The sequence below is a fragment of the Leptonychotes weddellii genome, chromosome X, assembly GCF_054177405.1.
Source record: "Leptonychotes weddellii isolate Sample4059 chromosome X, ASM5417740v2, whole genome shotgun sequence".
Classification (NCBI taxonomy): Eukaryota; Metazoa; Chordata; class Mammalia; order Carnivora; family Phocidae; genus Leptonychotes; species Leptonychotes weddellii.
The window spans coordinates 13,451,857-13,469,502 of NC_138385.1; the positions used below are offsets into that span (position 1 = coordinate 13,451,857).

A 17,646-nucleotide genomic window follows, 5' to 3' on the forward strand; every position below is an offset into this window, starting at 1 on the left:
AATAAAAGCCCCACATCTCTGCAGGTACTGTCCCATCTCCCTCCTCCCCATCACATCACTTTAAAGAAAGTTTTATCTATACTGACTGTCTCCACCCTCCTCGGCCCCATTCTTTAGCCCACCCTAGTCTGGGTTTTGTCATCATTCCACCGCACAGCACCCACTAAGGCCACCAATGGCCTCCATGAGGACACATACTATGGATACTTTTTCAGTCTTCATCTTATTTGACCTCTCAACAGCTTTTGACAATGTTGACTACTCCATCCTTCTTAAAATACTCTTTTCATTGATTTCCATGACATAACACACTCTTGGGCTTTCTCCTGATCCTCCGGCCACTCCTTTTCTATCTCCTTTGCAGACCCATCCTATTTAATCCAGTCATTAAATATTAGAGTTCCTCAAGGCTTGGTCCCAGCACCTCTTCTCTTCTTACCCTGTGGTTCCTCCATACACCTTCATATTTGAGTTTACACCTGTACACAGATGAAAGTCAAAGTTTATATCTCTAGACCAGATCTCTATTCTGAGCTCCACCATTGCTCACTTGACATCTCTTGGATATCTCCTTAACCCCTCAAACTCAATATGCCCCAATTTGAACTCATTGTCTTCTCTCCAAACTGGGTCCTCTTTCAGTACTCTCTCAGTGAAAGACATCATCATACATTCAATCATGCAAGCCAAAACCCTCTCCCGCGGTCTCCTTCCTTTTCTCTCTCACCTGCCATAGCCAACCCATAATTTTGCCCTATGACTCTTACCTCCTAAATAGCTCTTGATTCCATCTGTTTCTCTCCATCCCAATCACTTACCATCCTCACCAAACCACCATCAGTCTCTTCACCTGGACTCTGCAGTAGCCTCCCAACTGAACTCTCTCCCTCTGCTCTTGGCCCCCCTCCAATCTGTTCCATAGTTCAATCAGGATGATCTTTTTGAAATGCAAATTTTATCATGTCTCTCTCTCTCTCACACACACACACACACACAAATACACACAAACTTAGCTCCCTTTAGTGGCCTTCTATTATTCCTAGGATTAAAAAAGTGTGCCTCTTAATAGAGCTTACAAAGCTATGTGCAGTTTGGTCCCTACCCACCTGTCTGGCCTCACTCACTCTGTGTGAGGTTTCTCCCTAGTTTCTTGGGCTTCAGCCCACCAGCCTCATTTAAATCCTCCAATACTTGGCATTCTCTTTCCCACCACAAGACTGCTACCTACCCTGTTACCTGTACTTGGAATGTTCTTCCCATCCCTCTTCTCCTCATCCTTCAGAGCTCAGCTCATGCATCACTTCCTCAAGGAAGCCTGCTACCTTCTTTAGCCTCCATGACTAGGTCACGCCAATCTATTCTAGGCTCTTAGGACACCCCATACCTCTTCTTCAGAGTAGTTGTCACCACTGCAGGTTTACATCGGTGTGTGCTTATTACAGTCTGTCTTCCTCACTACACCATATGCGCAGGGCCTGGCACATGGTAGATGTCCAGTAAATATTTGCAGGTTGACTGAATAAGTGGATGGTGAGGGCTTGGAATGAAATAAAAGCAGTATGGGGGATTCCTAAAGGAAGAATTGACAGGTTATGGTAACAAAGAAGCTTATGAGTTAAAGAAGACAGAGAAATCTCAGAGGACTCAAATTTTGCTTTTGGGTGACTTGGAGAATAGGAAATAGGAAAATTGGGAAGGTGGCCTCTCTCAGAAGAAAAATATGCACTTCTGACTTGGATAAGTGGAACTCGGGATGATGGAACATCCAAGCGAAAATGGTGCATAGTAAAATTCAAGACTGAGTCATAATTTTTCTCCAGTTCAGATCACCCAGAATGAAATCATGCATATTTACCATTGGGAAATTAGCATTTTGAATTTATCCACCTGGGAAGCTTATTACTTATGATGTAGAAATAATTATGGTGGTAGACAATCTACTAACTTGTTTCACTGTCTTGAGCATTAAAATTACTTTTAATTTGCATAGATAGAAATTCTGAGATGTGTGTAGGATGTTCTTTAGGATTTTGTGGTCATTAGCAAGTAGGATGAATGACACTCGGAAGCCTGCAACTGACTGTACAGACAGAGTTGACAAAAGTCACACATGCATAAAGTCACAACACACGTGTGCAAGGGGAAAAGTCAGAGTTAATAGAAGTACTCTCCCACTTAATTTTACGACATCATTTCAATGATCAGAGATCCACATTCTGTTAGGCCTTACCAAGAAACTGCTATGTTTCTGGAGCACAACATTTATTTCAACCTTTCTGCCTTCAAATGTGTCCATAAAGTACAAGTAGAGGGAGAATTGTCAGGATTTGGGTTTCCATTTCTTTTTAAAGATTTTTTATTTATTTGATAGAGAGAGACACAGCGAGAGAGGGAACACAAGCAGGGGGAGTGGGAGAGGGAGAAGCAGGCTTCCCGCCGAGCAGGGAGCCCTACACGGGGCTCGATCCCAGGACCCTGGGACCATGACCTGAACCAAAGGCAGACGCTCAACAACTGAGCCACCCAGGCGCACCGGGTTTCCATTTTTGTAAAAGGCTTTACCACAGCCAACTGGCTTAGCAAACCTGTGAAAGGGTCACTTATACCACACTTGAGGAGCATGGCATCCCAGAGCCCGAAACACTCTCCAAGAATACACTAATTCCCATTCTTTTACAAATGATTCATGATGGAGCTGCACTCACTTTTTAGGAAAACAATAAAATACCAAATACCAGAAAAGTCCAAGTTATCCTCTTTGATACAATATTCAAAGAGCACTGTTACAGGAGTCCTAATGAGTAACGAGAAACTCAGAACACAGAGGATGGGAGTTAGGTGCGATATTTGTATCTAAAGATGGCTGAGCTGTAAATGTTAACTGTTATTAACACTTCCAATAAGCATCTCAAAAAGTAGCATAAAACTTAGGAAAGGGGGGGGGTCTAGCTGGCTCAGTCGGTGGAGTGTGGGACTCTTCATCTTGGGGTTGTGAGTGTGAGCCCCACATTGGGTGTAGAAATTACTTAAAAATAAAATCTTAGGGGGCACCTGGGCAGCTCAGTTGGTTGAGCATCTGACTCTTGGTTTCAGTTCAGGTTATGATCTCAGGGTCATGAGATTTAGCCTCTCATTGGGCTCTGCACGCAGCAAGGAGTCTGCTTGAGATTCTCTCCCTCGCCCTCTCCCTCCCCCTCAGCCCCTCAGTTTCTCTCTGTAAAATAAATAAATAAATAAAATCTTTTTAAAGAATAAAAGAAAATCTTAAAAAAAAAAACTTAGAAAAGGAAAAACAAATGAGTTGAACAAAATTGCCAAGCAGGTAGCATTTTAAGTACCAGGTATCTCTTAGAAAATAATGCAACTTACATTGCCTCACTTAAACCCGAAGCCTGGATTTCTCTATTTCAGCAGATCTCCCATCGAACCTTCCAGATGAGAGTTTTTTTCCAGAGGGATTACTGTACCAAGTTTTTCCTCTAACGTCTTTATTAACAAAGACTCGTCTGCCTTAATTAAAATCACAGAATCGTAGAACTAAGTCTTGGAGATTGTATTCAATCCCTTCATTTAGAGACTAGGCCCAGAAAGGTACAGTGTTGACAGGATGAGATTTCCACAGATGAAACGTGTAGAGAAGTAAGACGGTGTGTGTCAGTGTTTTAATCATCTAGTACCCATAAGTGCATGCCCTCAATTTACACAGAACCACCACAAACCTAGGAGAAAGAAGAGACTCTACCTAAAAAAAAAAAAAAAAAACAAGGAAAGACAAACGTAGATAATAAAAGCCAAGTTCTGTAAGTGCTGAACAGCTCAAGAATAAGCAATCACCCAAAATAATGAGACATAAACCCTAGAGGAGAGTATCACGGTGCTAAACCAAAATGTGAAGATGCCCTTCCAAGCCTAGGCATAGAAACCCAATGGGGATCCCAAATTACAGCCATGCCCTGAAACAATATCTGCCTTGAAGAATCATTCATATCCCAGATAAAGTCGATCAAATCAAATGTCAGTAACTTTTTAACCAAGATTCATAGGAATTAAAGATTCTTTCAAACCCGAAGTCTGGCAATTAATTACGATGGGTTAGGAAACAGGTTCAATTGATACAGAAAAAGCATTTGACAAAATCCCATGTACATTCATGGTAAAATCCCTTGGCAAGGTAGGAACAGAGGGTATTTATGTCAATTTGATAAAGAACATCACCAAGAAACCTACATTTAAAATCAACCAGGGGCGCCTGGGTGGCTCAGTCAGTTAAGCGTCCAACTCTTGATTTTAGCTCAGGTCACGAACTCGGGGTCTTGAGATCTAGCCCCCTCAGCCTCTGCACTCAGTGGGGTGTCTGCTTGAGATTCTCTCTCTCCCTCTCCCTCTGCCCCTCCCCCCACTCCTGCTCATGCTCTCTCTCTCTCAAATAAATAAATAAATCTTTAAAAAAAAAACATAAAATATGGCGCCTGGATGGCTCAGTCAGTTAAGCGTCTGCCTTCTGTTCAGGTCATGGTCCCAGGGTCCTGGGATCGAGCCCCGCACTGGGCTCCCTGCTCCACGGGAAGCCTGCTTCTCCCTCTCCCACTCCCCCTGCTTGTGTTCCCTCTCTCACTGTGTCTCTCTCTGTCAAATAAATAAATAAAATCTTTAAAAAAATAAAAATAAAAAAACATAAAATCAACCATAATGGTGAAAGACTGAATGTCTTTCCTCCAAGACTGGAAGCAAGGCAAGAATGTCCACTCTCACCACTTTTAGTCAACATAGTACTGGAAGCCAGAGGCATTCCAGTAAGGAAAGAAAAAGAAATAAAAGACCTTGCAGTGGTGCTGGGCTGGCTCAGTCAGTAGAGCATGCAACTCTTGATCTCAGGATTGTGAGTTTGGGCCCCATATTGGGGGTAGAGTTTACTTAATAAAAAAAAAATTTTTTAAGCATTGCAGATTACATGATTGTCCATGTAGAAAATCCCAAGTAATCTAAAAAAACCAACCCCCTGAAACTTAGAAGTGAGTTCAGTGGGAGGCCTGGGTGGCTCAGTTGGTTAAGCTCTGCCTTCAGCTCGGGTCATGATCCCAGGGTCCTGGGATCCAGTCCCACATTGGGCTCCCTGCTCAGCAGGGAGCCTGCTTCTCCCTCTGCCTGCTGCTCCCCATGCTTGTGCTCTCTCTGACAAATAAATAAATAAAACCTTTTAAAACAAACAAACAAACAAAAGAAGTGAGTTCAGCAAGGTTGGAGGGTACAAAATTAGCACTAAGCAAAGAGTTCTTCAACTTGACACCAAAAGAAAAACTGATAAATTGGACTTCACCAAAACTCAAAGGTTTTGCTCCACGAAAGCCCATGTGAAAAGAATTTTTAAAAGCAATCTATAGACTAGGAGAAAATATTTGCAAAACGTATATCCAACTAAGGACTAGAATATATATAGACCTCTCAAGACTCAACAGTAAAGGAGTGCCTGGGTGGCTCAGTCGTTAAGTGTCTGTCTTCGGTTCAGGTCATGATCCCAGGGTCCTGGGATCAAGCCCCACATCGGGCCCCCTGCTCCGTGGGGAAGCCTGCTTCTCCCTCTCCCACTCCCCCTGCTTGTGTTCCCTCTCTCACCATCTCTCTCTCTCTGTCAAACAAATAAATAAAATCTTCTTAAAAAATAGGCAAAAGACATGAATAGTTTACTGAGGAGGATGTACAAATGGCAAATAATCATAGAAAAGGATGTTCAATGTCATTAGGCACCAGGGAAATGCAAATGAAAACCATAATGACATCAAAAACTAATGATGTATTGTGTGGTGACTAACATAACATAATAAAATAAAATTAAAAAAATAAAACAAAATAATTTTTAAAAAAGAAAGAAAACCATAATGAAACTGCACTACACACTTACTGGAATAGCTAAAATAAAAATTAGTGGCAACACCAAATGCTGGCAAGGATGGAGAGAAACTGGATCACTCATCCATTGCTGGTGGAAATACAAGAAGGTACAGCCACTCTGGAAAACAGCCTGACGGTTTCATATAAAACTAAATGGGCAGGGCACCTGGGTGGCTCAGTTGGTTAAGCGACTGCCTTCGGCTCAGGTCATGATCCTGGAGTCCCGGGATCGAGTCCCGCATCGGGCTCCCTGCTCGGCAGGGAGCCTGCTTCTCCCTCTGACCCTCCCGACCCTCCCCCCTCTCATGTGCTCTTTCAGTCTCTCTCTCTCAAATAAATAAATAAAATCTTTAAAAAAAAAAAAAAACTAAATGGGCAACTACCATCCAGCTCAGCAATGGCACTCCTGGGCATTTATCCCAAAGAAATGAAAATTTGTGTTTACACAAAAACCTGTACACAGAGATTCATGACAGGGTGTGGTTTTTTAGGGGGAGGGAGTGGCTATATCCAAAACTTAGAATCAGCCCAAATGTCCTTAATCAGGTGAATGTCTAAACAAACTGTGGCACATCCATACCATGGAACCTTACTCAGAAATGGAAAAGGACAAACTATGGATACATACAACCTAGACAGATCTCAAGGGAATGATACTGAGTGAAAAAAAAAGTCAATGCCAAAAGGTTACATACTGTCTGATTCCATTTACTAACATTTTTTAAATGACACACTCGTAGAAATGGCAGACGGATTAGTGGTCGTCAAGGGTTAGCGATGTGGGGAGCAGAGGGAGGTGGAGAGAAAGGACAGGAGGGAGGTGGGTGTGTTTATGAGGGGCGACGGTGAGGGGGGGCGACGGTGAGGGGGGGCGGGTCCCTGAGGTATTGAAAGCATTCACTACCTTGACTGTGGTGGTAGATACACAAATCGACACAAGTGATAGAATTATATAGAACTTAATACACACAGACACACAAATGAGTCCAAGTAGAACTAGGGAAATCTGAATAAGATTGGTGAATTGTATCAACGTCAATATTCTGGTCATTATCCTACAGCTTTGTGAAATGTTAGTCTTGGGGGAAACTGGGCAAATTGTGCAAGGGATCTCCAGCCACATGTGAATCTACACTTCTCTCAATTAAAAAAAGGCAAATGCAAAAGCCCACATCATGCAGGTAGCTGAGTGAAAACCGAATGTCCATCCCTACTGGAGGGACCACAGAAACCACGGAGGCCAGCCTCCATCTTCGAAGGGCTTGCAAACATGTTTTGCCACATTCATTCTGTTCCCATTTGTGAACAAGTGATCATTTGCCCAAATGATTTGCATGAGCTTTGCTATCTCTGTATTTTAAAGTGGGGATAATCCATGCTAATTCACAGGGGCCTGTGGGCTTAATTGCCATTTGCTCCTTCACTCTAGACAAAATTGTATTATTGTAATCATTGGGAGCTGGAGAACAGAGGTATAGAGTCGCTGAATATTTATGAGGCATTTTGTTGCTGATGTACCTGCCAAGAGAATATTAAGTAGAACATTTGCTAAGGTACCAAAATCTGCCTGTGATTTGGGTATATCACCTCATATTAAATCTTTGTGTTTTCTAGCCTACCTATTGCACCTGGTTTTTTTCTTTCAATCACGACCTTTGGAAATATAATTCAGGGTGTGTTTATTAGATTTGTGAGAGATAATAGTGGCCAGAAACCGCCATAGACAGATCTGCCTGTGGGGTAGAAAAAATATGAAATGAGTATCTTTAAGATGATGAGAAAAAATATATATATATGTATATATATATATTTTTTTTTTTTTCAAAATGGTGTCTGTATTCAGTTTCCAGGCAAGGACATGAAAAATGAATTCTGAGATAGGGAGAGAGACTGGCTAGAGCTTCCATCTCTGAATCTATAGGAGAACGTCACCCTGTGCAGGGGAATACAAATAAGGAGGTTCGAGCAAACTACAAACAGTTCCTGCTTATCTTTCGTGATAAAAAAGGAGGGTAGCACAGAAAACTGATATACAAGGGCCAAACCAAATTGCCTTTTAGCTAATAGAGCCCATCACTATGGAACCTTTCCTATCAGAGCTGATAATTGCTTCGAGGGCTTCATAGTGGGCCAAACAAAGGCCTTAGAAAGTGCACAAACTATATAATGAATCTCTGCATATTCGAAGAATGGTTAGTTCATAAAGTAATTCAAAGCAGCTGGAGCATGAGATCAATTAATACATCTTAGCAAATCAATAGCTCCACAGATACAGGGACCCTGGGTTTCGATACAGTGCAGATCTCCCAGGACGGACTCAGTTCATGTTATTTCGTTCTTTCCAAAGGGGATTTCTCAAATGCGTATCTAGGAGTCATTTCATCTGTGTATCTTTAGGAAGATTCTTCGTCTTCATACATCCACAAGTCCGAACAAATCCTTTGTTGGATCATGTGTCTGAGCTAAGATTAGGCAATTATGCTCAACATACCTAGAGAGGAATTTTAACTTGTGATCCGTCCCTAATGGTCACTTCAAGAAATCCCTTCCACCGTCCATTCCTTTTCAAAATACCGTAGACTTTTGTCACAGCTAAAACCTGGAAACAACTTAAAAGTACTTCAAAGGGAGCTCACTGAATAAATTATAGGAGATCCCTACTCTGTCATACTAATCAGCATCCCCCCCCAAATAATCAGGCAGCTCTATATTCTATATTTTCTGATATGGGAATGCCTCCAAAATACATTATTAAATGGATATATGACGACTATGTGCATAATGATGATCCCAACTTTGAAAAAGAAAAACAAAGACATATTCATGTAAACCCAAGTTTTCAATTGTTCCTGAAACAATACATAAGAAATTATTAACAATCGTCACTTTTAGGGAGAGGAGCTAAGGGCAAGAGATTGACAAGAAAGGAGACTTTTACTTTTAATTTCTATCTTCATGCATTGTTAGAATTTTTACCAGCATATCTATTACTTCTACTTTAAAAAGTAAATCCATTTTAATGAATAAAGTAATAAAATAACTAGTAAAAATGGTAAATCAATTTAAATTGTAAAAGCTTATATTCTTTTCCCTTGAAATTCTACTCTTACTAATGTGTCCTATTAAATTGCAAACCCACATATACCAAGATGTATGCACAAGGAAATTTGTTACAGTGTTATGTATAACTGTAAAAAATTGGGAAGCAACTTAAATGCCCATCAGTGGTGAGTTAAAGAAATCATAGCGCATCTATACAATGGATATATGTAGCCCTAACCATGCATGAGGTTGCTCTAAATGTACTGATGTGTCCATAATAATATTAAGTTAAAATACATCAAACTGTAAAACATTATGTATGTATGCATATATTATTTTTGGTTTTTTAAGACTATACACACACATGAACATTTATTATAAAGCCATTAAAAAAATCTAAAAGAGTGGACACCTCTGTGGAAAAGATGTAGGATAGGTTTTACTTCATACTTCATGTACTTTGTATTGTTTGAGTCTATTTTATAATAAACTCCATATAATAAACAACCATAATGTATTGCACTTGTGATTTTTTTTAAGATTTTGTTTTTTGGGGGCACCTGGGTGGCTCAGGCTGTTAAGCATCTGACTTCAGCTCAGGTCATGATCTCGGGGTCCTGGGATCGAGACCCCTCATCGGGCTCCCCACACAGTGGGGGGGTCTGCTTGTCCTTCTCTTGTTCCCTCTGCCCCTTCACCCACTCATGAGCGCTCGCTCTCTCTTCCTCCCTCTCCCTCTCTCTCTCAAGTAAATAAATATACTTTTTAAAGATTTTATTTTTTTTTCTTTTTAGTAGGCTCCATGCCCAACGTGAGGACTGAACTCACGACCCTGAGATCAAGAGTCCCATGCGCCACGGACTGAGCCAGCCAGACGCCCCCTGCATTTGTAATTTGTAAAAATAAAGAAAAGATGCTTAAAAACAACTCCAAAACTAAATTACAGATGACTGACAACTTTGCTGTTGTTATTATTTATCACTGTGTTGTTTAAATATTCCTGAGACATCTCCAACTCTAGTGAATACTTGTTCAGTAAATCCAGGTAGGGTTCATGGTTTTCAGCAAATGTTCCCCAAAAGCCTTATTCTCATGAATATATAAATATATACATATATAATTTATGGGTAAATAGATTTATTGAGATTTGTAACCTAGCAATGTGCTCATTAAAATTTATTTCTTAAAGGTCATAATCCTTCTATGGACCATAAATACCAATTTATTAGGCAAAAGCTGAAGCTGGATATGTTGTAATCACTCCTATTTATTCATGTAATTGCCCCCTTTCCCCCAGATGCCACACGGCCAGGACGGACATAGAAGAAATTCTATGGTGTTACAGCCCCTTCAGTGGTGAGCAGTGACTGTAGCTGGTGCCCTAATTTCCCCAACGTGGGTTATTAGCACCAGCAAATCCCTTCAAAGGGAGCTTCTAAAACAGTGGTCATAATCTCCATAGACTCCCTAGAGGTAGACCTGCATGGTGTGGGGGTGAAAAGAACATAAGCTTTGCAACTGGACAAATCTTTGCTCAAATCCCAGCTCCACTGCTTATTTAATAGGTGACATTAAGCAATTTTACTTAACCTCTTTGAGCCTCTCTTCCCTCATCTATAAAATGCCTGGCATGCGGCAAGAACTTCGTAAAAAGCAGCAATTATCGTATTATTTTTGAATAGGTTGGAAACTATAGACTCTGTCCTCAGAGAAAAGAATCCATCTTGCACTTTTAGTATGTTGCATGCGATTTCAAGGGCTCCGCCTACCCATCAAGGCTATTCTGGACATCAGGTTAGAAACCCCTGGTCTAAGGTTTAGAAAGAACATCTGAAGACACCTGAATAGTAAAAATAATGTTTTCTACTCCTTTTTCTGGTTGTCATTTTATTTTTTTTTAAAGATTTTATTTATTTATTTGACAGAGAGAGACACAGCGAGAGAGGGAACACAAGCAGGGGGAGTGGGAGAGGGAGAAGCAGGCTTCCCGCGGAGCAGGGAGCCCGATGCGGGGCTCGATCCCAGGACCCTGGGATCATGACCTGAGCCGAAGGCAGACGCTTAACGACTGAGCCACCCCAGCGCCCCTGGTTGTCATTTTAGGTTGTGCTTTCTTTTCCTTTTTGTTGTGCTGGATTATTTGTGTATTATGCCTACTGGAACTCAGGCAGACCAAGAGGATAGATTGTACATTAAAGAGGGTACAAAAGAGCAAAGTAAATGAGGGTTGTCTCACACTTTAACAACATCAGTTAGATGTAGCGATTTGCCAGCAAAGTGGTAGGAAAGGCCACAGCAATTCACTGGCCGGATTAGGTTTTCAAAGCCCGCTGCTAAGCATATGGATTTAATAGAGCCATACTTCCGGTTCCTTAGATCAAAGATAAAGTGACTTTAAACTGCTTTGGGTGAGCTGTTCAGGCTTAACCTACTAGTCCCTAGCTCTGTTTTGTAATCAGAGCCAGCTAGCACTATTCTATTTTCAAGGCTTCAGAAAAGAGAAAAACCAAATGCCTCCAGGTAGTCGCTCAAAGGAATAGTTTTCCTGTTCCTTTGCATTAGTCTGATCTCAAAGAAACACAGAAACCCCCTGCCATTAATTCAAACAGCACTCGGACTGCTGGTGAAAATACATCTCTGTAGTCTGTGAGAACCTATTAGGCGTGGATCTAGCCCCCATTCCCTCAATACCCCCCCAAAATCCCTAAGAATCGTAAATAAAACCTAAGAATGAGTAAACATTTCAGGAAATGGGGAAAAAATCCCATCTTAATGCTGTTATCACTGACTTTACCCACGCTCAGGACGGCTGCTGCTGAGGGTGGAAAAGATTGGATCTGAGGGGAGAACAGGGTTGTACAGAGAAAACCAATCCTATATTTTCTCATCGAAATGGGAAAGAAGGAGAAAAATACATGTGTCATTCCGAAGAGCCAGTTTTCTTACAAGAACTCCATCCCAAACAGTCCCTAACATCATCATTGCTCATGAAAGAAAAATGAATTGGTTTATAAATCCCATTACTTGCTAAAAGGAACCAGGACTCTTTGGTAAAATGGCTGATTCTTGCGCTGAGCAGAGGAAGTACAAGATGAGCCTATAACATCTTGTGCTAAAAGTAAGGAAGTACTCAAAAAATGATGGGAACGTGTCAAAAGGACACAAGAGCCAGATGGAAGGCCTCCCACTGGCCCAAATTGGGCCAACTTGAACATCAAAATAAATGATAGCAACAGATTGTAACCCATTGAATAAGGTAAGAATCCATGAGTTCATGCTGGTATAAACACATAAACAACTGAAGGAATATCTAAGTAAATGTGGAAGAAGAAAACACTCTTCACTGCAATAGAACACTAACTAAAAAATGTTGAAAAATGATGGAGTTTTAAAAATCAACATTTTGTGACTATTGTATAAGCCACTGAGGCAAGTACCATCGATAGATGTAAAACTACTGGGTGAAAGTTTGATAACAGGGATGCCTGGGTGGCTCAGTTGGTTGGGCATCTGCCTTCCTCTCAGATCATGATCCCAGATTCCTGGGATCGAGTCCCGCATCGGGCTCCTTGCTCAGCGGGGAGCCTGCTTCTCCCTCTGCTTGCTGCTCCCCCTGCTTGGGCTCTCTCTCTCTCTGACAAATAAATAAATAAAATATTTTTTTAAAAAGTTTGATAACAGGATATTTACATAGCCTCCAAATATCTCCCCAGAAGTTAGTTTTTTAAAAAAATATTTATTACTTTATTTGAGAGAGAGAGGGAGAGTGGGGGCAGGGGCAGAGGGAGAGAATCCTCAAGCAGACTCCCCACTGAGAGTGCAGCCCAATCCCACAACCCATGAGCTCATGACCTGAGCAGAAACCAAGAGTCAGACGCTTAACCAACTGAGCCACCCAGGTGCCCCTCCCCAGAAATTAGTTATTAATTACAGAGGGAAAAATAGTAACAGTGGAGAAATCTAGAAAAAATAGCTATAAAAGAAATTAGTAGGACAACTGGTTAAATTTGAATATTGACGATGAATTAGATACTCGTACTATAACAATGTACAGCAGTAAGAGAATGTCCTTATTTTAATGAGATACACACTGAGATATTTAGGGGTAATGAGGCATTATGTCCACAACTTACTCTTAAATGGTTAAGAAACTGTGTGTGTGTGTGTGTGTGTGTGTATGTGTGTAGGGAGGAGGAAAGAGGAAGAGAAAGGAATAATAATAAAACCCGGGGAAAATATAATAGTCAGTGAATCTGGGTAAAAAACATGTAGAAGTTCCTTGCCCTGTTGTAATTTTCTGCAAGTTTTAAGTGATATCAAAACAAAAGACAAAAAAAAAGAAAGAAAGAAAGAAAATAGTCTTTGCTGTACGTTAAAAAGCAGATGACAAAACTGGTAACTCTGGGCCCCTCTGAGAAGGGCAGAGCCTTGGCCCAGAGTGGGTTATCCAGAGCAGCGAGCAGAAGACCACATCAGCACAACCAAGGAGGACAGCTCAGAAGTTACTCACAGCAGCGCAGTCTCATGTCAACAGTTGGGATGATCCTGTTGATGAGCCAAGCATCTTCTTCCCAGCTAACAACGTTTCCACCCACACACTTCAGAAACTCCTCATTTTCCAGGATGTGGTCCCAGAGTTGAAAGTAGTACAAGCTGCCAGTAAAACCAGGCAGCGTGCTTCCTACCTGGGTGTCCCAGTTCGTGAGAAAATGTCCTAGAATCAGAGTCCCGTTAGGTGTCAGGTTTTGCGGTTGATCCATCATTACCAGTATCCTTTCTGTATTCAGGATAGAGCTCGAATCTAACCTTCACACCATCCCATATCAAGCAGATTGTATGCCACTGAAAGGGAGTCAGGTGGTAATGGATATAAAAGGTCTTGCCCAAGTTGTATAGTATTAGCTGCTGATGGTCTCCTCCAAGTCCAAGGTCTATGTCTTCTCTGCCCAGGAAGGTGTTATTAGTAATATAGGAGAAGGCCATCCAATCACTTAATTTGTCATCCGCAAACACCAGGTCAATGCATGCCGTGAATCGACTGAGTTCAGGAACCATGTTGGTCAGGCTCACATGCGTGTCAACTCTTCCATAAAAATCCAGTCTTTTTCCTTTTAGTGAAAGTGCCTCTGCCCAAATTTGGGGAAGGAGAAAGAGAAAGCGAAGGAAATTTCGGTAACAAAAATTCAATGTTATCATCTTCTTTAGCCACATAGTCAATCCCAGACTACACAATGCTATTATGAGTCAATCCTGGTGCAAAAAAAAAAAAAAAGCCCCAAATAGTGGATATGCAGAAATCATCTCTATTTGACATTGGCAAGTGACATTTTCTGGCAGAAGAGTTTCTTCCTAATTATATTTTGCCTGGGCTAATATGAAAAGTCAGATTAGTGTTCCCAGAGCACACACCAGCTGGACAGTTTGGGGAGGCAGTTAGAAATATGTAGCTAGTTGGCAGGGAGGAGGCCAAGGAAAAGGTAGCTTGGACTTAAAAACCTGCTGCACATAATCTTCACTCGTGTAATCAAAAGATAGCTATTTCCATCTACCTAACTGCCTTATTATATTCATGGCGCAACAGCAATTTATTTCTCCAATGCCTTTCCCTGAGCCAAATTACCTGATTTATTCGGTCTCTGGAGACTGCTTCTCACTGAAGGCACCAATGGGGGCCTGGAGGATGACCTGTTGGACAATACTGAAGCTGGGAGAAATGGCACCGCCCTGAGTGTACCCTGATTCCTTCCTTCCATCTCCTCACCAAGTGGGCTGCAAATCTTTAAGAGGTTCCAGGTGGTGGGCGCCTGCATGGTTGAGCGTCTGACTCTTGATTTTGGCTCAGGTCATGATCTCAGGGTCCTGGGATTGAGCCCCACGTCAGGCTCCCCACTCAGCAGGGCATCCTCTGGTCTCCCTGTCCCTTTGCCCCTCCCCTTGCTCTCTCTCTCTTTCTCTGAAATAAACAAATAAATCTTTTTTAAAAAAAAAAGGTTTCAGGTGGCCATGGACCCAGTTACCACTGGCTCTGGAGTGAAAGAGCCTGAGTTGGAATCTCAGTTCTGACGTGCATCAGCTGTGTAACTTTGAGCACGTACCTTAACCTCCCGATGCCTCAACGTTTGCTTCAGTAAAATGGGGATTCAGGGCCACAGTATGCACACACAACTCAGGGAGCCACCATTTACATTATAATCCATGCCAGATAATAGCCCTATCTACTGACCATACAAAACTGTTTGAAAATTAAGTGAGATGATGCATGCAAAGCGCTCTCCAACATTACTGAAGAACATGTCCCTCCCGCCGTGCCTGGGTGGCTGAGTTGGTTAAGCATCTGCCTCAGGCTCAGGTCATGATCCCGGAGTCCCAGGATCTAGACCCGCATGGGGCTCCCTCTCAGTGGGGAGTCGGCTTCCCCCTCTGCCCCTCACCATGCTCATGCTTGCGCTCTCTCTCTCAGATAAATAAATGAAGTCTTTCTTTAATAAAGATTTTATTTATTTATTTATTTGACAGAGATAGCGAGAGCAGGAACACAAGCAGGGGGAGTGGGAGAGGGAGAAGCAGGCTTCCCACGGAGCAGGAAGCCTGACGCGGGGCTCGATCCCAGGACCCCGAGATCATGACCTGAGCCGAAGGCAGACGCTTAATGACTGAGCCACCCAGGCGCCCCTAAATAAATGAAGTCTTAAAAAAAAAAAAAATGTCCATCAGTAAAGTCATTTGGTGGGCAATTTGGCAATATCTATGAAAATTTTAATTGAGTATGCCTTTTGTTTCATTCATAGGAAGCTATTTGTGAATCATGATACTATCACCATGACAAACCTCATACCCCAGGCCCCCAGGCGATTATCTGAGAACTGCCCAACATCAACCTAATTCCAGGCCCAGCACAGCCCAAGACAAACCAAAAAGAGCTTTATGGCAGAACGGAATTCCAGCCTCTCTCTAAATTAGGGGTGTGACGTTGGGACTAGCACTCTAAAACTTCTAGATATTCTCTAGCCCTACAATTCGTCTCCCTCCATTCCTGCACTGAATATCTTTCAAAGGCAAACAAGTACATGCCTGCCCACACACATACGCATGCGTGTGCACGCAACCCTCCCCCCCCATGTGCCAGAGCCCCTGCCATCCACCTGCCGGGGAGCTATTTCTGAACTGTCCATGGTGGATGAGCAAATGTTTATTTCTGTCCCTGGCTTATGTGATTATATTATCTTATCATCTTTCATGTGGCTAATAAATCAAAAGGTAACCCCACAAGGTGATAATCACTAAGAAACCCAATATCGATTATGGTTGGCCAACTGCGTATCTGCTCAGCCCTCCAATATGACGTCAAATACAACGTTTAAGAACGGGTTTTATGGTGAGCATAAATCTCCAGGGCTTATTTGTCCCTTAAAAGAGAATGTACCATAATCCCGGATTGCCTACAGGGCTTCTCCTCTGTACAATACACTAATATAAAGCCAGTTGCCAAAGGACACAAACAAGCAACTTACTAAATCAGAAATACAAAAAGATGGCCTCTTCCTATTTTTAAAACACAAGTTACAATGAGATACTATTTTTACGTTTTGAAATGATAGCATTTTAGACTGAGAATACCCAGCATTGACGAGTTTATGAGGAAACAAGTCATTTTAATACACTGTTTGTGGGAGCGCCAATTAGTACAGTCTTTTTTTTTTTAAGTTTACTTATTTACTTCTTATTTTTTATTTTTTAAACGTTTTTTAAATTTTTTTAAAAGATTTTTATTTATTTATTTGACAGAGAGAGACACAGTGAGAGAGGGAACACAAGCAAGGGGAGTGGGAGAGGGAGAAGCAGGCTTCCCGCGGAGCAGGAAGCCCAATGTGGGGCTCGATCCCAGGACCCTGGGATCATGACCTGAGCCGAAGGCAGATGCTTAATGACTGAGCCAGGCAGGCGCCCCAATTTATTTACTTTTCAGTAATCTCTACACCTCACGCAGGACTCGAACTTACAACCCTGAGATCAAGAATCACGTGCTCCACTAACTGAGCCTGCCAGGGGCCCCAGTAGCCTTTTTTTCTGAAGGGCAATCTGTCAGTATCTATGAACATTTGCATTGTGTATGACTGTGTATATGCTTTTGACCCAGCAATTCCACTTCTATCAATTTATTCTACACAAATGTACATATATACAAAGATGCAAGTACAAGGATATTTATTGCAGTATTGTTTGTAATTGAGAAAAGGTAAGATCTGTATGTGTATCCATAAGTGACTAGCTAAGCAATTGTTACCTCTATATCATGGATAATTAAAACAAATAAGGTAGATCTATACAGTCATGGAGAGATTGCCAAGACTTTGTACTCCATGAAATGGGAGTTACATAAGTGTAAATATAGTATTTTTTTTTTAAGATTTTATTTATTTATTTGACAGAGAGAGACACAGCAAGAGAGGGAACACAAGCAGGGGGAGTGGGAGAGGGAGAAGCAGGCTCCCTGCTGAGCAAGGAGTCTAACGCAGAACTCGATCCCAGGACTGGATCATGACCTGAGCCGAAGGCAGACGCTTAACGACTGAGCCACCCAGGCGCCCCAAGTGTAGATATAGTATTATCCTACTTTTTTAAATGAGAGAAAAATATGTGCATTAGCATAGCGTAGAAAAAATCTGGAAGAACACACATCAAGCAGTTAAGAATGAGTATCTTTAGGGATGCCTG

The 17,646-nt window shown here is 41.8% G+C and overlaps 1 protein-coding gene across 1 annotated transcript in view; it reads right to left on the reverse strand.

Annotated features, from left to right (window-relative positions):
* ADGRG4 (adhesion G protein-coupled receptor G4) overlaps positions 1-17,646 on the reverse strand; it is a 91,937-nt gene that overhangs the window by 67,822 nt on the left and 6,469 nt on the right. Inside the window, 2 exon segments of the mRNA XM_081809303.1 lie at positions 13,442-13,718; positions 13,720-14,057. Of these exon segments, the coding sequence (XP_081665429.1) occupies positions 13,442-13,718; positions 13,720-14,057 (615 nt within the window).